Below are 22,042 nucleotides of genomic sequence, written 5' to 3'. Positions count from 1 at the left end.
AAATAGATGGTGACATCTTGCAAAATGTCCAGATTACAGAGGAGGAAGTGCTCGATGTCATGAAACGGTTAAAGGTGGATAAATCCTCAGAACCTAATCACGTGTACCCGAGAACTCTGTGGGAAGCTAGAGAAGTGATTGCTGGGCCTCTTGCTGAGATATTTGTATCATCGAAAGTCACAGGTGAGGTGCCGGAAGACTGGAGGTTGGCAAACGTGGTGCCACTGTTTAAGAAAGGCGGTAAAGACAAGCCAGGGAACTATAGACCAGCGAGCCTGACCTCGGTGGTGGACGAGTTGTTGGAGGGAATTGTGAGGGACAGGATGTACATGTATTTGGAAAGGAAAGGACTGATTAGGGATAGTCAACATGGCTTTGTGTGTGGGAAATCATGTCCCACAAACTTGATTGAGTTTTTTGAAGAAGTAACAAAGAGGATTGATGAGGGCAGAGCAGTAGATGTGATCTATATGGACTTCAGTAAGGCATTCGACAAGGTTCCCCATGGGAGACTGATTAGCAAGGTTAGATCTCATGGAATACATGGAGAATTAGCCATTTGGATACAGAATTGGCTCAAAGGTAAGAAGACAGAGGGTGGTGGTGGAGGAGTGTTTTTCAGACTGGAGGCCTGTGACCAGTGGAGTGCCACAAGGATCAGTGCAGGGCCCTCTACTTTTTGTCATTTACATAGATGATTTGGATGCGAGCATAAGAGGTACAGTTAGTAAGTTTGCAGATGACACCAAAATTGGAGGTGTAGTGGACAGCGAAGAGGGTTACCTCAGATTACAACAGGATCTGGACCAGATAGGCCAATGGGCTGAGAAGTGACAGATAGAGTTTAATTCAGATAAGTGCGAGGTGCTGCATTTTGGGAAAGCAAATCTTAACATTAAGTGTATAAGTCCTGCTAAGGTCCTAGGGAGTGTTGCTGAACAAAGAGACCTTGGAGTGCAGGTTCATAGCACCTTGAAAGTGGAGTCGCAGGTTGATAGGATAGTGAAGAAGGCGTTTGGTATGCTTTCCTTTATTGGTCAGAGTATTGAGTACAGGAGTCGGGAGGCCATGTTGCAGCTGTACAGGACATTGGTTAGGCCACTGTTGGAATATTGCATGCAATTCTGGTCTCCTTCCTATCGGAAGGATGTTGTGGAACTTGAAAGGGTTCAGAAAAGATTTACAAGGATGTTGCCAGGGTTGGAGGATCTGAGCTACAGGGAGAGGCTGAATAGGCTAGGGCTGTTTTCCCTGGAGCATCGGAGGCTGAGGGGTGATCTTATCGAGGTTTACAAAATTATGAGGGGCATGGGTAGGATAAATAGACAAAGTCTTTTCCCTGGGGTCGGGGAGTCCAAAACTAGAGGGCATAGTTTAGGGTGAGAGGAGAAAGCTATAAAAGAGACCTACCGGACAATTTTTTCACGCTGAGGGTGATACGTGTATGGAATGAGCTGCAAGAGGATGTGGTGGAGGCTGGTACAATTGCAACATTTTAGAGGCATTTGGATGGGTATATGAATAGGAAGGATTTGGAGGGATATGGGCTGGGTGCTGGCAGGTGGGACTAGATTGGGTTGGGATAACTGGTCGGCATGGACGGGTTGGACCAAAGGGTCTGTTTCCACGCTGTACATCTCTATGACTCTAACTGATCCTTGGTACATTGTCCATGGCAACACCTTGACCAGAATTGACGTGTCAACCAACCAGCATCCTTTTTCTTATAATGTAGACAGACACAGCAGTCTCTGGGAGACCAAAAGAGAAAATGCTGGAAAATCTCAGCAGGTCTGGCAGCATCTGTAAGGAGAGAAAGAGCTGACGTTTCCAGTCTAACTGACCCTGTCTTTGACAAAGGGTCAGTTAGACTCGAAACGTCAGCTCTTTTCTCTCCTTACAGATGCTGCCAGACCTGCTGAGATTTTCCAGCATTTTCTCTTTTGGTTTCAGATTCTAGCATCCGCAGTAATTTGCTTTTATCCATTATTTTAGTCTCTGGGAGATAACTGGTTTACACCTATTTGCACGTTATTTGTCATTGTAAATCAAACATTCTAATTTAATATTTATGTTCTTTCATCTGTTCTGAAGAGTGCAAGCTGAAAAGCTTCAAGACTGTCAGCTATATTCAAATTCTGTACTAACAAGTGAATAAATAATTGGAAAAGCAGACGTTCAACATGTTCTAACTAAATTTAATTTCAACCTTCCCTTAAAGTTTCCTCAACTAAACCTCCACAAAGAGTCTACAAGCTGCAGCTGCGTGTCCAACTATGAGAATCACCAGATGGTATGGCTTCTTCAGACCTTGAGGAACCATCCTTTATTCGCATCTACCCTGCCAAAAAATAAGAATTTTCAAAGTTTCAATGAAATCATTTCTCATTCACACAAATGTATAAGTCCTGCCCTGATTTGCCTTTCCAAAATGCAGTTCATATTTATCTAAGTTAAAGTCCACCTCCTTAAAGCTAACCTCAGGTTTAAGAAATACTCTGCACCCCGTTCGTCCCAGCAAAGGGGAAAACCTTATACATTTTCCACATTATATTCTGTCAAGTGTTGACCAGACAGCTTACATTCCAAATATTCTTGAACTCTCCCTACATCATCCTCACAACACATTCTCACTTCGCTCTGCTATTTTCAAACTTGTAAATATAGCAAAGGCATCCAAATCTAAATCATTGATACAGACTGAACAACTGGAACCCAAGCACTGATCCTTGTAGTACATACAATATTACAGCCCCATCTCCAAGCAACATTCCTTTCAGTGCTATATACCAGTGCAAGCATGAAGAACTGAACTTATCTTTTAATAATACAAATTTTGAATAATGTGATACAGAATAAGCAAAGGAATACACTGAAGGGAAAAGAAACAAGCAAAACATTTTCGCAAAATGTCACCACTTTCAATATGAAGTCAATTGACAAGCAATGCAAAAAGTGGAATGTTGGGATATAGAGTGCACGTTTGCACATATGATTCTTTTATGAAAGAAATTTTTCTATGAGCTTATTTCTGGTAAAGCACCCAGTTTGTAATAAATTATGTTTTGGTAAAGTTGTCACAGCAGAGAGCGGCGCGAGCTGGGAGGATGTGAAGTTGGAACGCAGAGCTAGTCGGGAAGGTAAGTGATTGATATTTAAGAACTTACCTCGACGCCAACGGTCTTTTCACAGCAGAGAGTGGCGCGAGCTGGGCGGAAGTGAAGTTGGAGCGCAGAGCTAGTCGGGAAGGTAAGAGATTGATATTTGAGTGGGTGTGTTCTAGACCCCAGGCCCTACATAGTAGGGCCTCCCTCCCATCCTCCTCCTCTAACCTAACTTTAAAGTCCACAGGTAAGCTACTCAGTGTTCTTGTTTTGGAGACGAAGTGTAGAGTAATGGCAGCGCAGGCAGTGGAATGTTCCTCCTGCAGGATGTTTGAGGTAGGGGTGACCACCGATACTCCTGCCGACTTCATCTGCAGGAAATGCAGTCAGATCCTGCTCCTCACAGAACGGGTTAGGGAACTGGAGTTGGATGAACTGAGGATTATTCGAGAGGCTGAGAGGGTGATAGATAGAAGCTACAGGGACATAGTTACGCCAGAGAACAGAGGTAGCTGGGTAACAGTTAGAGGTGGGAAGGGGAGGAAGCAGGCAGTGCAGGGATCCCCTGTGGTCATTCCCCTCAATAATAAGTATACCGCTTTGGATACCGTTGGGGGGGATGGCCTAGCAGGGGTAAGCTGCAGTGACCGGGTCTCTGGCACGAGGTCCGGCTCTGAGGCCAAGAAGGGAAAGGGGGAGAGGAGGAGAGCGCTAGTTATAGGAGACTCTTTAGTTAGAGGGACGGACAGGCGGTTCTGTGGACATGGGCGAGACTCGGATGGTTTGTTGCCTCCCGGGTGCCAGGGTCCGAGACGTCTCAGACCGTGTCTTCAGAATCCTTAAGGGGGAGGGTATGCAGCCAGAAGTCGTGGTGCACGTTGGCACCAACGACATAGGTAGGAAGAGGGGTGGGGAGGTCATTCAGGAGCTCAGGGAGTTAGGCTGGAATCTAAAAGCTAGGACGGACAGAGGCGCCATCTCTGGGTTGTTGCCGGTGCCACGTGACAGTGAGGCAAGGAATAGGAAGAGAGTGCAGTTGAACACGTGGCTGCAAGGATGGTGTAGGAGGGAGGGCTTCAGGTATTTGGACAATTGGACTGCATTCTGGGGAAGGTGGGACCTGTACAAGCAGGACGGGTTGCACCTGAACCAGAAGGGCACCAATATCCTGGGAGGTAGGTTTGCTAGCACTCTTCGGGGGGTTTAAACTAATTTGGCAGGGGGATGGGATCCGGACTTGTAGTCCAGCAAGTAGGCTAGCTGTTTGTCAGGATGTCCAAGAATGTAGGGAGGCTGTGGAGAAGGTAGCACTGACAGGGAGTACTTGCGGACACAGAGATGGGCTCAAGTGTGTATACTTTAATGCAAGGAGTATCAGAAATAAGGTGGGTGAACTTAAGTCGTGGATCGGTGCCTGGGACTACGATGTTGTGGCCATCACGGAAACGTGGATAGAAGAGGGACAGGAATGGTTGTTGGAGGTTCCTGGTTACAGATGTTTCGGTAAGATTAGGGAGGGTGGTAAAAAAGGAAGGGGGGTGGCGTTGCTAATTAGAAATGGTATAACGGCTGCAGAAAGGCAGTTCGAGGGGGATCTGCCTTTGGAGGTAGTATGGGCTGAAGTCAGAAATAGGAAAGCTGCAGTCACCTTGTCGGGTGTTTACTATAGGCCCCCCCCATAGCAGCAGAGATGTGGAGAAACAGATTGGGAAACAGATTTTGGAAAGGTGCAGAAGCCACAGCGTAGTAGTCATGAGTGATTTCAACTTTCCAAACATTGATTGTAAGCTCTTTAGATCAAGTAGATTGGATGGGCAGTGTTTGTGCAGTGTGTACAGGAAGCTTTTCTATCTCAGTATGTAGACTGCCCAACCAGAGGGGAGGCCATATTGGATTTGGTACTTGGTAACGAACCGGGACAAGTGATGGGCTTGTTAGTGGGTGAATATTTTGGTGATGGTGACCACAATTCTGTGACTTTCACCTTGGTTATGGAGAGAGATAGGTGCGTGCAACAGGGTAGGTTTTACAATTGGGGGAAGGGTAAATACGATGCTGTAAGACAGGATCTGAGGAGCATAAGTTTGGAGCATAGGCTGTCAGGGAAGGATGTCGTGGAAATGTGGAACTTTTTCAAGGAACAGATACGACGTGTCCTTGATACGTATGTACCTGTCAGGCAGGAAAGAGATGGTCGTGTGAGGGAACCTTGGCTGACGAGGGAGGTTGAATGTCTTGTAAAGAGGAAGAAGGGGGCTTACATAAGGTTGAGGAAACAAGGTTCAGACAGAGCATTGGAGGGATACAGAATTGCCAGAAGGGAGCTGAAGAAAGGGATTAGGAGAGCTAAGAGAGGGCATGAAAAATCTTTGGCGGATAGGATCAAGGATAACCCCAAGGCATTTTATGCGTTTGTGAGAAACATGAGAATGACGAGAACGAGGGTAGGTCCGATCAAGGACAGTAGTGGGAGACTGTGTATTGAGTTGGAAGAGATAAGTGAGGTCTTGAATGAGTACTTTTCTTCAGTATTTACAAACGAGAGGGACCATATTGTTGAAGAGGAGAGTGTGAAATGGACTGGTAAGCTAGAGGAGATACTTGTTAGGAGGGAAGATGTGTTGGACATTTTGAATAACTTGAAGATAGACAAGTCCCCCGGGCCTGACGGGATATATCCTAGGATTATGTGGGAAGCAAGAGAGGAAATTGCAGAGCCGTTGGCAATGATATTTTCGTCTTCACTGTCAACAGGGGTGGTACCAGGGGACTGGAGAGTGGCAAATGTTGTGCCCCTGTTCAAAAAAAGGAATAGGGATAACCCCTGGAATTACAGGCCAGTTAGTCTTACTTCGGTGGTAGGCAAAGTAATGGAAAGGGTACTGAGGGATAGGATTTATGAGTATCTGGAAAGACACTGCTTGATTAGGGACAGCCAGCACAGATTTGTGAAGGGTAGGTCTTGCCTTACAAGTCTTACTGAATTCTTTGAGGAGGTGACCAAGCATGTGGATGAGGGTAGAGCAGTGGATGTAGTATACATGGATTTTAGTAAGGCATTTGATAAGGTTCCCCATGGTAGGCTTATGCGGAAAGTCAGGAGGCATGGGATAGAGGGAAATTTGGCCAGTTGGATAGAAAACTGGCTAACCGGTCGAAGTCAGAGAGTGGTGGTAGATGGTAAATATTCAGCCTGGAGCCCAGTTACAAGTGCAGTTCCGCAGGGATCAGTTCTGGGTCCTCTGCTGTTTGTAATTTTTATTAATGACTTGGAAGAGGGAGTCGAAGGGTGGGTCAATAAATTTGCAGACGATACGAAGATTGGTGGAGTTGTGGATAGTGAGGAGGGCTGTTGTCGGCTACAAAGGGACTTAGATATGATGCAGAGCTGGACTGAGGAGTGGCAGATGGAGTTCAACCCTGCCAAGTGTGAGGTTGTCCATTTTGGAAGGACAAATAAGAATGCGGAATACAGGGTTAACGGTAGGGTTCTTAGTAAGGTGGAGGAGCAGAGGGATCTTGGGGTCTATGTTCATAGATCTTTGAAAGTTGCCACTGGATAGAGCTTGTAAGAAGGCCTATGGTGTATTAGCATTCATCAGCAGAGGGATTGAATTCAAGAGTCGTGAAATGATGTTACAGCTGTACAGGGCTTTGGTTAAGCCACATTTGGAGTACTGTGTGCAGTTCTGGTCGCCTCACTTTAGGAAAGATGTGGAAGCATTGGAGAGGGTGCAGAGAAGATTTACCAGGATGTTGCCTGGAATGGAGAATAGGTCGTACGAGGATAGGTTGAGCGTGCTAGGCCTTTTCTCATTGGAATGGAGAAGGATGAGGGGTGACTTGATAGAGGTGTATAAGATGATCAGGGGAATAGATAGAGTAGACAATCAGAAACTTTTTCCCCGAGTACAACAGAGTGTTACAAGGGGACATAAATTTAAGGTGAAGGGTGGAAGGTATGGGGGAGATGTCAGGGGTATATTCTTTACCCAGAGAGTGGTGGGGGCATGGAATGCGCTGCCTGTGGGAGTGGCAGAGTCAGAATCATTGGCGAACTTTAAGTGGCAATTGGATAGGTACATGGATGGGTGCTTAAGCTAGGACAAATGGTCGGCACAACATCGTGGACCGAAGGGCCTGTTCTGTGCTCTATTGTTCTATGTTCTATAAATGATGGAACAGCAAAGAGTCAAAAAAACTATTTATAGGTGTAGGTACATTGCCAGAATAACTCTGGTCTCAAGCAGGGTTTCAGATCTTTGGAACAATTTCACTGCATCTCTTTCCAGTCGAGTACCTTTGAAATGTGGTGCACTGGCTTAGAGTTTAGACATCTTTTAAAGAAGAACTCCTCTCAGTGAGTTGGTTTGTGGGATAGCAAACATGAGAAAGGGAAGCGAGAGTGAGAGACAGAGCGAGAGAGAATACAAGAGAACCATCAGACTTCTGAACTGTTGCTCGCTTAATCTGTCCTGCACTATGAGTTTATCACCATAGGATTTTTGGAGTCGTGAAGGGAAAGCCTTACCATAAATAGGTGGAAGCCCCAACTAACTTTATGCAAATCTTCTAAGTAGCACTTTCACCAAGTGGTTCATTTTCCAGATTTTCATAGATATCTGCCTTGAGTTTGAAGTGCAAGTCAAAGGAATTTAGAAGGAAATGAATTAAGAAGTTCAGTATCAAAAGTAGTAACTCAATTTATTTTAATATATTTCATGTAACTGCCCATTTAAGGCAGAGTGTACTTGTATTTTTGAGTATCAAAATCAATTTTCATTGAAATGAAATTATTTTGATGCTAAATGCTAAAAGCTTTTAGCTTGATTATTTGTAGTAAATACCCAGGGTTATTAGATTCTTAAGAAAAACATTGCTGGTTTCTACTGAGATATTACCAATGTAGAGGTATGAAAGAAACGACTTTGTTAATCGTGAAAACATATCAAACAAGCAGAGTCAGCAGTTGAGTGTTGCACGGTACAACGAACTTCAATATCAGAAAACATGTTTTAGTTAGAATAAGTGTTCCATGAATCAGTATAATATCTTTTTGTGTGATGAATACAAAAATAATTTGACATTTAGGAGTACTATGCAAATTGTTATCTATACAAAATGAATTTGCATCTGAATTTAAATCAGTTTGTACCTGCTCTTCTGTGAAAGAGGTTGGAAGTTTCCCTTCAACTGCTGAGTGCAAAGACAGTCTTGGTCCACCAGAGTTTTTAATCCTGTACAAACTCCCTGGCTGTGGACGAATAACTTGCTTTTGCTTCTGGATTAACCTCTTCTCCTGAAGACCTCTTGCACATCTCAGGTTCTGAACTGTCCTAGAGATACCTGTAAACAAAAAAAAAATCAAAATACTTATTTGCAGGAGAATCCAAAAAACACTCACTGTGATCACTCTACCTATGCAGCATTTATAACCTTACTACAAGACAGCTGACAGGTCTAGCACCATCTCCTTCTTTTACAGTTAAGAAGTTTCAATAATTTGTGACTCACACACTTTGTGAAATAAGCTGGGATGGGACCCAGGGAGATAGTGAGCAAAGAGATCAGTCTGGCATAGGTAGAGTTGGGAAAAGGAACAAGTCAAACAGTCAGGGCAGGCAGAAACAAAGCAGACACGGAGGTACGACTGATAAATTAAACTGCATTAATTTCAATGTAAGATAGATGATCAGGGAAGGTAGATGAACTCAGGGCATCATTAGGAAGATGGACCTGGGATATCATAGCAATTACAGAGATGTGGCTCAGGACTGACAGCTTAATATTCCAAGATACAAATGCTATAGGAAAGCTAGAAAAGGGTCAAGAGAAGAGGGAGAGTGGCGTTTTTGATAAGGGACGTTACGGCTGTATTTGGGGGAACATTCCTGGGAATACGTCCAGGGAAGTTATTTGGGTGGAACCTAGAAATAAGAAAGGGATGATCATCTTATTAGGATTGTACTATAGACCCACCCCCCAAAAGTCAGCAGAAACTTGAGAAACAAATTTGTAAAGATATCTCAGTTATCTATAAGAATAATAGGGTGGTAATGGTAAGGGATTTTAACATTTCAAACACAGAATGGGACTGCCATAGTGTTAAGCGTTTAGACGGAGAGGGATTTGTTAAGTGTGTACAAGAAAATTTTTTGATTCAGCATATGGATGCACCTACTAGAGAAGGTGCAAGCCTTGACTTAATCTTGGGAAATAGGGTAGGGCAAGTGACTAAGATGTCAGCGGGGGAGCACTTTGGGGCCAGTGACCATAATTCTATTAGTTTTAAAATAGTGTTGGAAAAGGATAGACGGTAAGTTTAAATTGGAGGAAAGCCAATTTTGATGGCATTAGGCAAGAACTTTCAAAAGTTGATTGGGGGGTGGATGTTCGCCAGTAAAGGGATGGCTGGAAAATGGGAAGCCTTCAAAAATGAAATAGCGAAAGTCCAGAAACAGTATGTTGCTGTTAGGGTGAAAGTGAAGGCTGGTAGGTACAGGGAATGCTGGATGACTTAGAGAAATTGAGCTTTTGGTTAAAAAGGACTTATACACTTAATGGTAAGGTCTTCTGGAGTGTTGCTGAACAAAGAGGTCTTGGAGTGCAGGTTCATAGCTCCTTTAAAGCGGAGTCACAGGTAGATAGAGTAGTGAAGAAGGCGTTTGGTATGTTTTCCTTTACTGGTCAAAGCATTAAGTACAGGAGTTGGGATGCCATGTTGCAGCTATACAGGACATTGGTTAGGCCACTATTGGAATACTGCGTGCAATTCTGGTCTCCTTCCTATCGGAAAGATGCTGTGAAACTTGAAAGGGTTCAGAAAGGATTTACAGGGATGTTGCCAGGAAGGCTGAATACGCTGGGGCTGTTTTCCCTGGAGCGCCCGAGGCTGAGGGGTGACCTTATAGCAGTTTATAAAATCATGAGGAGCATGGATAGGATAAATAGACAAAGCCTCTTCCCTGGGATGGGGGAGTCCAGAACTAGAGAGTGAGAGGGGAAAGATATAAAAGAGACCTAAGGGGTTAAGGTAGAATCCAAAAGGGATTTTACAAAGACATTAAGGACAAAAGAGTAACTAGGGAGAGGATATGACCCCTCAAAGATCAGCAAGGCAGCTATATATGAAACTGCAGGAGATGGGGGAGTACTAAACAAGTATTTTGCATCAGCGTTTACTGTGGAGAAAGATATGGAAGATACAGAATGTGGGGAAAAAGATGGTGCCAAATTGAAAAATGTCCATATTAAAGAAGTAGTGGTGCTGCATGTCTTAAAACTCAAACAGTGGATAAATCTCCAGGACCTGCTCAGGTGTACCCTAGAACTCTGAGGGAAGCTAAGAGAATGCTGGGCCCCTTTATAGGATATTTGGATGAGCAATAGTCACAGGTGAGGTGACGCAAGACTGGAGGTTGGCTAACATGCACCACTATTTAAGAAAAATGGTAAGGAAAAGCCAGGGAACTATAGACCAGTGGGCCTGACGTCGGTAGAGGGCAAGTTGCTGGAGAGAATCCTGAGGAACTGGATTTACATATATTTGGATAGGCAAGGACTGATTTAAGGATAGTCAACATGGCTGTGTGCGTGGGAAATAATGTTTCACTAACATGATTGAGTTTTTCAAAGCAACAACAAAGAGGATTAAAGAGGGCAGAGCAATGGACATGATCTATATGGACTTAGATCACAAGGAATACAGGGAGAACTAACCATTTGGATACAGAACTGGCTCGAAGGTAGAAGACAGAGGGTGGTGGTGAAGGGTTGCTTTTTAAACTGGAGGGCCTGTGACCATAGAGTCATAGAGAGGTACAGCATAGAGAGGTCCATGCCGACCAGACCAGTGGTGAGCCAAAAGAATCGGTGCTGGGTCCACTGCTTTTTGTAACTTACATAAATGATTTGGATGTGAACATAGAAAGTATAGTTAATAAGTGCGAGAAATGGGTTGGACACAGCTGACAGCCCTGTCAACCAGAGTGGCAGGGAAAGGGAATCCTCAGTTGAGAAAGTGTACATTTGAAGCCCACTGAAAAAGGTCAACAGAATAGAGTGACGGAGATGGAGAAAATTGGAGAGCAGGATGGAGTCTTTACAGGAAGGGGGTGAGAATATATTATCAAGGTAATGTTAGGAGTTGATAAGCTTACAATAGATATTGGGAGACAGTAGTGTATTTCAACGCAGTAACATTTATACTAAAATGTTCTATACTACCAAGCAATTATGTATTCTAATATTAGCTGGATTAAAGTCACTGTAAAATGTCTAAAAACACAATTTTATTTTCCGTCAATATACAACAATCCCAACTCTGGACTCAAACTAGACAAGTGAAAGGAGGAGAGCAATAAAATTCACCTTGCTATATAAAGTTGATTAAACTCTGCCACATTAATTATTTCTGTTTAGGATTCTTTATGTTTAATGGGGAATAATTAGTGTATTGTAGGACCTCAAAACTCCTCTTCCTACAATTTTCAGAGTTTCAAATTCCAAGTTTATATTGTGTAATCAACATTTCCTACTTACCCTTCTTCAGAAGAGCTGAGCTGTCATCAAGTCCATTCATCTTTAGCTTTTTAACATCGTTATAAACAACAGAAATATATTACTCTTTTAAATTAAATAATTAATACAAGACAGACAAATAATACCTTCAGCAGCAGGTTGAAGTTCTTCTGAAGTATCAGACACTGACTGGAGTTCGTCTTGAATATTTCTAGGTAGTACTGAATTATGTTTTAATATGCTGTCCTCTTGCACCAGTGTATTGAGATTCATAGCCTTTGCTGAAATCCCTATTTCAGCTGGAATTGAAGAATTGATGAATTTCACATTATCTTGGCTTTCCATTTGACTTGAATTTGAAACAGTTTTGAATGGTGGGACAAAAATCTTTGCTGGCTTTGATGTAGTCTGTCCACTGCTGTTCTGCTCAATGCAATGGAATGGAGGTTTGAATACTGCCCGTTGTCCTTTCAGTGAACTGACTTCATGTTGAAGGCACAAATTATGCTGAATTGAGTTTTCTTGGATAGGGAACGTGACATTGGGAGAAATCGACTGCTGATGAATTCTGTTTGAAGCACTGTTACAATATATATTTTAAAATGTTAGAACAAATATGCAAGGTTTCCTTTGAAAGGAAATCCAATTTTTGCTAGGATCACTCTCTCCGTTAAACATTTTTTCCAGATCTGGCTTTTTAAGCGATATTCACTAGGATTGTACCTTTCAACACCTAAACAAGACCCCAAGTTTAAATTGCAAGTTTAACTAGGATTTTACATATGAATATCGACTGTACATTTTGCTTCTGTTCCTTACTGAATCCTTTGGTCAAATATGATTATAAAATCAACTAAGTAGTAACAAGAAGGGGTAGCAAAAAAGGGGTAGCAAGCAAGTAGTAGCAAAAAAGAAAACTACACTGACCTTTCCAAATTTTGGAGTGATAAAGTTAGCATGTCAATATAGCCACTGACACACAAGCACCTGCACAAACTACTGAAATTTATAAATTTCATGATTAGATAACTTCAAACTCTGTGGCACTGTCCTTTGCAGGAACAATGATAGGAATGGAGGTAGTGACAAATTCTCAAAAGGGCATTAATAAAACATCAAATTCAGAATTATTTTCACAGTTCAGATATTTCCAAATGTGGATAATGAATTCTAAATCCACCAGATTTTAAAAAGTCTGTTAAAGATTCAAGATCCATTAACAGGACAAATGTTTGCCTTCAGCAGCCATTACATAAATGCCAACTTGAAAAACTGAAGGCAAAGAGTCCAAAAAAACAGAATACAGGTTGACAATAATGATGTTTGACTTCAACCATGCTGTTGTGTGCAAGTACGAAAGCTGGCACTTTACAACTACAGAGAGAAGGCAAATCAAAGATTGGGCTGGGCACAGTGGATTGCCAATGGCCTTTGGAAAGGATGCCTGAGAATTGCCTGCCATGCCATTTTGCCAATGTAGAAAGGTGAGGACATTACTGGAAGGATAGTTAAACTATTTAAGTGGTCAATTAAGGGACTCATTGTTTCTGCGAGCACTTTGCTCACGTAAGATGAGCATGCTGCCAGGTGGGGAGATGGCCAGTTCCCAATAAATTTCATAGAAGTGCAGAGATTCTCATTTATAGCCACTCCAAGGGCCATGCAGGGGTCACCAGCAGGGATGGCCACCTTCGTGGCAATACTGTTTACAGCATGGACTAACTACCATTTATTGCCAAGTCTAGCCTGCTTAGGCCCAGTCACCGCAACCAGCTTTCTTTAGGGATGCTCAGTCTCCACCCACGGAAATCTCTAAATCACTTGGAAAAATTCATTGAAAGGAGACCAATGAGGAAAAGTCTCTTCTGTAATTAAAATTGAAGGAAACGGTCAGGAGAGCTGTTCTATAATCATTAGCTAGCTTTCTCCCATACTTGCAACTTAGTCTTATGCCTGTTCTTATGCACTAGTGTAATACTGGTCTTATCTAGGAAACTAATACTTTCCTAATGTGCTGTTGCTTGAATTTTAATGGAGATATGATCATTATTGAAGATATTGATGAAGTATTTGACTTCTGAGATTCCAAATACCTCATGCTAATATAAATCTAAAAAAGTACTGTTACTGTGTGATGGTGTCACTAAAATTACTGAGTTAGTGAGATTGAAAACGTAGTTCTTAAGTAAAATTATTGGCCTCTACTGAATTGTTGCCCTCAGATTGGGCTAGCAACCCTTCAAGGTGGACTGCTCTCCTTATCGAGAGAGTGGCACGAGCCATTTAATTGGTTATCACCAGCCAAATGCTGCTCATAGTCTGGTACCCACCAAAGCAAGGTCACCTTGCACCTTTGGCCTTGATGGCGGGATTTCAACTCGTTTGTCAAAATAAGAAAGTCAATCGCCTATCAACACTTCTGCATATCTCCCACTGAATAGTGATTAGCAAGCTTCATGTGGTCAGGAAGGAGAGATCGCATCCATGGTGAAATACAGCCCAAGTGAAAAATATAGTTCAGGAATTTTGAAGCAGCACAGAAATTCTGTGCAGAGGGAAAGAGGTGTTTTTTTGCTTGATTTGTTTTGGCTCATAGTTTGAGTTTTCTTAAACAGGATGAATTAAAACCATGATCAATGCCCCTAAACAAGAGTGACATTTCAGGGTAAACACTAAGTTCATTGGTTGGTAAAAGCCACTAATTTGGATATTACAGATTACTTTCATATTGAAGGTAACTATGGGAAATATTTACAGATTACTAACTAAAAGACTAGGATGAAGTTTTAAAAATCAAATTATGAATGAAGTAACAAAAGTAGAGAAGCTGGGCTAGGCGAGTGTTCTAAGCGCTGAGAGTGTGGTGCTGGGAAAACACAGCAGGTCAAGCAGCATCAGAGGAAAAGGAGAGTCGACATTTTGGGCAAACGCCCTTCATCAGGAATGAGGCTGTGGGCTGACTTGGGGGTGGGATGGGGGGAGGGTGGGGGCCAAGGTTGCTGAGAATGCAATAGGGAGATGGAGGTGGGGGTAATGGTGATAGGTCAGAGGGGAGGATGGAGCAGACATTGGGAAGGAAGATGGTCAGGTAGGACCAGTTACGAGGGCAGTGCAGAGTTGGAAGGTTGGATCAGGGATAAAATGGGGAGAGGGGAAATGAGGAAACCGGTGAAATCTACATTGATGCCATGAGGTTGGCGAGTCCCGAGGCAGTAGGTGAGGTGTCCTTCCTCCAGCTGTCGGGTGGTTAGGGAGTGATGATGGAGGAGGCCCAGGACTTGTACGTCCTTGGCAGAGTGAGCTGGGGGAGTTGGAAGTGTTCTGCCATGGGGCAGTGGGGTTGGGTTGGTGCAGGTGTCCCGAAGATGTTCTCTGAAGCACACTGCGAATAGGCGTCCTGTCTCCCCAACATAGAGGAGACCGCATCGGGAGCAACGGATACAGTAAATGTCATGTGTGGAAGTGCAGGTGAAACTGATGGATGTGGAAGGCTCCTTTTGTGCCTTGGACGGAGGTGAGGGGAGAGGTGTGGGCACAGGCTTTGCAATTCCTGCGGTGGCGAGAGAAGGTGCCGGGAGGGAAGGATGGATTAGTGGTGTGCTTGTGGACCGGACGGGGAGTGGGAAGGAAAATATATCTCTGGTGGTGGGGTCCGTTTGTAGGTGGGGGAAATGGCGGGGGATGATACGATGTATACGGAGGTTGGTGGGGTGGAATGTGAGGACCAGGGGGGTTCTGTCCTTGCTGCGGTTAGAGGGGTAGGGTTGGAGGCGAGGTATGGGATGTGGTCGAGATGCACTGGAGGGCATCATCAATGATGTAGGACAGGAAATTGCAGTTTTTAAAGAAGGCAGCCATCTGGTGTGTTCTGTAGTGGAACTAGTACTCCTGGGAGCAGATGCGGCCGAGGTGGAGGAATTAGGAATAAGGGATAGCATTTTTACAAGAGGCAGGGTGGAGGAGGTGTAGTCCAGGTAGCTATGGGAGTCAGTGGGTTTGTAGAAAATGTCAGAGTTGAGTCATTCATCTTTGATGGAGATGGAGAGGTCCAGAAAAGGGTGGGAGGTGTCTGAGATGGTCCAGGTGAATTTAAGGTCAGGGTGGAATCTGTTGGTGAAGTTGATGAACTGTTTAACCTCCTTGTGGGAGCACGAGGTGGCACTAATACAGTCATCAATGTAGCGGAGGAAAAGGTGGGGAATGGTGCTGGTGTAACTATGGAATGTGGACTATTCCATGTAACTGACAAAGGCACAGGCATAGATAGGGCTCATGGAGGTACCCATTGCTACCCCTTTCATCTGGAGAAGAGGGAGCATTCAAAGGTGAAATTATTAAGGGTGAGGACCAATTCAGCCAAACAAACGAGTGTATTAATGGAAGGGTACGAGTGGGGATGTTCAGAGAGGAAGAAACAGAGAGCGTAGAGGCCCTGGTCATGGCGGATGGAGATGTAAAGGGACTGGATGTCCATGGTGAAGATGAGGTGTTAGGGCCCAGGGAAACAAATGTCTTGGAGGAGGGGGAGGGCATGGGTGGTGTCCCCAACATATGTGGGGAGTTCCTGGTTTGGGGTGGGGGGGCAGTTTTGCCCGACATACCGAAGATCTATCACCATTACCCCCACCGGCATCGACCTATCACACACTCAGCTACCTTTCCCCAGCCCTACCCCCCTCCCATTTATTTCACTACCCGCTCAGCTCACGGCCTCATTGCTGATGAAGTGCTTTTGCCAAATTAGCAAACAGAACCAAAAAGGTATTAATCTCTGTATTACCACCTGAGGCACAAGCAAATTGGCACAAGGTCAACAAGATTAAAGAGGTAACTATGTGCCTCAAAGACTGGCGGGGAGAAATGGATCTGAATTCATGGTACATTGGCAGCATTGGTACTCGGGAAGGAGGGAGCTTTCCAATGGACAGGATCCACTTGAAGAATGATCCTGGGAATCAAGAGATTATCATGTGGTTGAGGACGCTGGGTCTGTTTAGAAGAATGAGGGGAAAATCTCATTGAACTACCAGAATACTGAGAGGCATTGATAAAGTGGGTGTGGAGAGACCCTAGGACCTGAGGGCATATAGTCAGAGAGAAAGGGTGACCATTTAGAATGGAGATGAGGAAATGAGGAGGAATTTCTTCAACCACAGAGTGGTGAATCTGTAGATCTCACATTGATAGGTTCTAGACTGGTACGCGGATCAAGGGTTACTGGGACAAGGCAGAAGAATTGAATTGAGAAACATACCAGCCATGATCAAAATGGCAGAGCAGACCTGATGGGCCAAACAAGGGAAGATGATGGCCAAGAGGTATTATCTATATACAATTATTCCAGAAGCCCAGGTAATGTCCAGGGGACTTGTGTTTGAATCTGACCATTGCAGCTGGTGAAATATGGATTCAATACAAATTTGGAATTAAGATTCTAATGATGACCATGAATCCATTGTTCCAAGAAAACTGCCATCCTTATCTGGTCTGGCCTATGTGACTCCAGACCCACAATTTGGTTGACTCTTAACTGCCCTCTAGGCAATTAGGAATAGATAGTAAATGTTGACTTAGCCTGTGATGTCCTCATCCCACAAATGAATTACAAAAAAATGGCCTAATTATACTCCTAGGTCTTACGGTCTAAAGAGTGGAACCAACACACAGAATGCTCAAGAAACTTAGCAAGGCTTGTGCTGGTTTATCTATGTAGCTTCCAATTTCCATCCTGCTCTCACCTTAATCTAGTCCATCTTTAACTCCTCCCTTCCTTAACATCTCTGCTTCCATTTCTGGGGATAGCTAGTTACCAATATCCATTACAAACCCACAAATTCCCAGTTACCTTGACTATACATCCTCACACCCTGCTTCCTGTAAAGACTCCATTTCATTCTCTCAGTTCTTCCATCTCCTTCACATCCATTCTGATGATGCCAATTTCAATAAGAGGGCCTCAGAAACGTCCACCTTCTTCCTCAATCTTGGATTTCCCCAGCACCATGATAGACAATCCCTCAGCCAAGATGTGACCCACCTCCCATACTTTGACCCTCACTCCCCTCTCTTCCTCCCACAACAATTGGTTCCCCTTGTCCTCATCTACAATCCCACTAACATCAATATCTAGAGGATCATCAGCCACATTTTCTCCTCTCTTCCCTTGTCAGCCTTCCACAAGGAATATTTCCTCTTGAATATCATGGTCTTCTCTTCCTTCACTCCCAACTTGCCCCCACCTTCCCCCCCTGCTATTGGAGGTGGTGTAAAACCTGACAATTTACTTGCTTCCTTCTCAATATCTAAAGTCCCAGACACATCTTCCGGACACATCTTCCGGGTGAAACAGCAACATTGGGGAAACAAAGCACAAACTGGATAACTGCTTTGCAGAACACCTTTGCTCTGCTCTGTCCGCAAAAAACAAAAGACTCAGAGCTTTGAAGTTGTTTGCCACTTCAATACGTCATCTCACTCTGTCTCAGCCTTGCTGCTCCAGCGAAACTCAGCACAAGCTGGAAGAACAGCACCTCATTTTCTCCTTGGGATCACTCTAACCTTCTGGACTTGATATTGAGTTCAACAGTTTCGGACTTGAGCATTTTTTTTTATGCTTTCAGTCACCCTGACACACCAGGGCTTGTCATTACACGGGCTGCTACCACATATTACTCAATATCAGCCACTAATTGTTTCCATTAGCAGCTATTCATTCCCTAATTGACCTTTAACCACTCCTTTAACTGTACAATGGTTTCTCTCTCAGCTCCCCCCTACCACCCTTCTGTATAAAAAAAACATCCTTTTCCATCAATTCTGAAGGGTCACCTGACCTTTTAGATTTAGATTACATTACAGTGTGGAAATAGGCCCTTCGGCCCAACAGGTCCACACCGACCCGCCGAAGCGCAACCCACCCATACCCCTACATTTACCCCTTACCTAACACTACGAGCAATTTAGCATGGCCAATTCACCTGACCTGCACATCTTTTGGACTGTGGGAGGAAACCGGAGTACCCGGAGGAAACCCACGCAGACACGGGGAGAACGTGCAAACTCCACACAGTCAGTCGCCTGAGTTGAACCCGGGTCTCCGGCTCTGTGAGGCAGCAGTGCTAACCACTGTACCACCGTGCCGCCCAAGTAACATTAATTTCTTTCCACAGATGCTGGAGACCTGCTGAGATTTTTCAGCATATTTGTTTTTTCAGATTTCCAGCATCCACAATTCTTTTAGTTTGTTTTCCCTCTATCTTTCATACTTCAATTTACACTTGTTTTGCGCTTTTTCACTTTCTCCGTCATTAACACTCCTTTGTCTTTTGCACTGAATATCTGCCTGTGTCAATATATTGAAACCTATATTTCAATACCTTTCAAATCCACATTGGGGTGGCACAGTGGTTAGCACTGCTGCCTCACAGTATCAGGGACCCAGATTTGATTCCAGCCTCAGGCGACTGTCTGTGCGAGTTTGCACGTTCTCTCCGTGTCTACATGGATTTCCTCCGGTTTCCTCCCACAATCCAAAGTTGCGCAGGTTAGGTGAATTAGTCAGGGGTAAATATTGGGTAAGGGCAATGGGCCTGGGTGGGTTACTCTTTGGAGGGTCGGTGTGGACTTGCTGGGCCGAAGGGCCTGTTTCCACACTGTAGGGATTCCATGATTCTATGAAGATCTCTAGTTTGTTTCAGATTGCCAGCATCTACATTATTTCACCTTTTGCTGGGACACAGATACCCTAGCAGAAGAAATGGTACAAGCAAAATTCATAATAGCTTTTAAAAGCTAAGTGAATAAATAGTTGGGGGGAGAAAGAAGTTGAGAGCATGAGGAAAAAGCAAAGAATTCTTAAAAATTAAGAGGTGGACTTGAAAATTACACTTTTAATGCAACTACTGAATATAATTTAAGTTTTACTTTTGCTATAAAGCAGTAAAGTTACACAAATTACAACTCAGTGGTTAGCATTGCTGCCACACAGCACCAGGGTCCCAGGTTCAATTCCAGCCTCGGGCGACTGTGTGTGGAGTTTGCACTTTCTCCCAGTGTCTGTGGGGGTTTGCTCCAGGTGCTCCAGTTTCCTCCCTCAGTCCAAAGATGTGCACGTCAGGTGAATTGGCCATGCTAAATTGCCCATAGTGTTAGGTGTATTAGTCAGAGGGAAATGGGTCTGGGTGGGTTACTCTTCGGAGGGTCAGTGTGGACTGGTTGGGCCAAAGGGCCTGTTTCCACACTGTAGGAATCTAATCTAATCTAATCTAAACTGTTTCTCTTTTTAAAACAGAAGTTAAAATTCATTTCTGAAAAAATTAATAAAATTACCTTTTGTCTATAGATAGACCACAAGCAACAGATTTCACTGGGACAATATACATGAATTTCCTTCGGTCACAAAGTACTCCTGGAGGAAAAAAAAACATTTTCTCACAATTTATTTAAAAAACTCAAAGCTCATTCAAACTCTTCATTTTGAATATCCTGTATCAGAGACGGGAACAAATGCTGGCCAGCCAGTGACACCCACATCCCACAAAAGAATAAATAAAAAAGTCTCTTCTTATATTTTTCCCCATTCCAAAGAGAAGAGTTCTACTAACATTTGGTAATGAAATCAGTGTTTAGTAGAATGTTAAAAATATTAATTTGAATGAACTTGATGTAGAATTGAACAATTAGTTTACCCATTGAAAAAAATTGGAAATAATTTATTGTTAAGGCAAGATTTTTTGCTTAACATGAACTGTTAAATGCTTCTTTCAAAATCTGCATTTCAACAATATTTGTGGTGCCCCTTTGTAATGGCACGTTTCGAGAAGATATTTATAGAAAATTGCAATGCACCTTTATGTATAATTTCTTACTAAGAAATCTACAGTTATTGTGAATAATAGATGAAGTCTGAGGCAGGCTTCTCTTCCTTTTCCAATTGCATCTACAGAGCCTACAGCTGCAAAGGCCCAAGGTCTACAAATGGTATTAGTTCCACATGCCAACCTCGAATCAGGTTATTTCCATCCCTTAAAGTGTTACAATACAATACAGCACAGGAAAGGCCCTTCGGCCCACCAAGCCTTGCACCAATTCCTATTCCTTACCTAGGCTCACTATGTATTCCCTAGACACTGTTCCTATCACATGTCTATCACAATACACCTTAAACAGTGCTAACATGCCTACTTTCGCCGACTCCAGTGGCACAGCAGTCCAGGCACCCACCATCCTCTGAATTTTTTTTCCCATACTTCACCCCTAAACTTCTCCCTCACCCTCACCTTGAGCCTGTGGCCTCTTCTAGTTGACCTTTTGTACCCTTTGACAAAGCCTCTGATTATTCACCCTAAGTATGCCTTTCATAATTTTGTAGACCTCTATCAGGTTGCCCCTCAGCCTCTGTCTTTCCAACATAAACAATCTGAATTTATCCACTCTCTCCTCGTACCTCAAACTGTCCAGACCAGGCAACGTCCTGATAAACCTTCTTGGCACCCTCATCTTCTGGTAGCGTGGTAACCAGAACCACACACAATATTCCAAATATGGCCGAAGTATAGTTTTATGCAGCAGTAATAATAATTTGCCAACTTTTCTAAGCTATGCCCCAACTGATCAAAGCAAATGTGCTGTCTGCCTTCTTGACCATCTAATCCACCTGTGTTGCCACTTTAAGGGATCTGTGGGCTTCTACACCCAGATCCATCTCAATGTTAATGTTCCTAAGGCATACCTCACGGTAATTATAACACATTGTTTTACGTCCACCGGGATGACAGATGCTGCTCCAAAATGGGATAATATTGCTGACCATTAACAAGCAATCACAGGATAGTAAAAGAGACGCAAGGTGCCTCACACACAGCTGACAAGTCAAAAGAAGATTACAGACCTTAAACTGCTCAGTCTTTCAATTTTTCAGTGGAATGACTACAAATAATGCTATATTAATTTTATAAATCTAAAAATGCAAAAAAGCTTTAAAGAGTTCCAAATCACTATTAATTGTATCCATGTATCTTCTTTACTTAGCTTTCAAAACTGAAAATATCGCTAACAATTTTCAACAAATCACAATTTGGTATGTTAAGGTTTTTGATCACCTGCTTAGATTTCAGCTTTTACATTCCATAAATCAGTAACTGACCTTTTTAAAAAATTGCTGGCAGCATAGTATGGTTTTGACAAGGTGGAGACAATTTTCTACATAATCTGAGCATTTACAAAATTTCGAAGGCTGACCATTCTTTTTTCCTTCAGAGTTGCCTTTGAATGAGAATTAACAGAATTCTTATTGAAACACAGCTCTATTTCATGCAGTGTAACACTTCCAAAAAGAAAAAGACCGGGTTCCTTTGTTCACATGACAACGGAAACCGTTATTTTAATTTCACTCTCCTTAGGACATAGTGAACACTTTG

At 43.3% G+C, this 22,042-nt stretch overlaps 1 protein-coding gene across 1 annotated transcript in view; it reads right to left on the bottom strand.

Moving 5' to 3' along the window:
- The window catches only part of brca2 (BRCA2 DNA repair associated), a 137,183-nt gene that overhangs the window by 68,695 nt on the left and 46,446 nt on the right, over window positions 1–22,042 (bottom strand). Inside the window, exons 13-15 of the mRNA XM_087988225.1 lie at window positions 19,953–20,031; window positions 11,771–12,204; window positions 8,260–8,450 (exon numbers count right to left, since the gene is read on the bottom strand). Of these exons, the coding sequence (XP_087844351.1) occupies window positions 8,260–8,450; window positions 11,771–12,204; window positions 19,953–20,031 (704 nt within the window). The remainder of the gene's footprint in view (window positions 1–8,259; window positions 8,451–11,770; window positions 12,205–19,952; window positions 20,032–22,042) is intronic.

Source organism: Chiloscyllium plagiosum, unplaced genomic scaffold (assembly GCF_037043375.1).
Source record: "Chiloscyllium plagiosum isolate Xiang-an unplaced genomic scaffold, Cpla_swu_hap1 HiC_scaffold_6, whole genome shotgun sequence".
In the NCBI taxonomy this organism is placed as follows: Eukaryota; Metazoa; Chordata; class Chondrichthyes; order Orectolobiformes; family Hemiscylliidae; genus Chiloscyllium; species Chiloscyllium plagiosum.
This window is presented reverse-complemented; position numbering and strand designations above follow the sequence as displayed.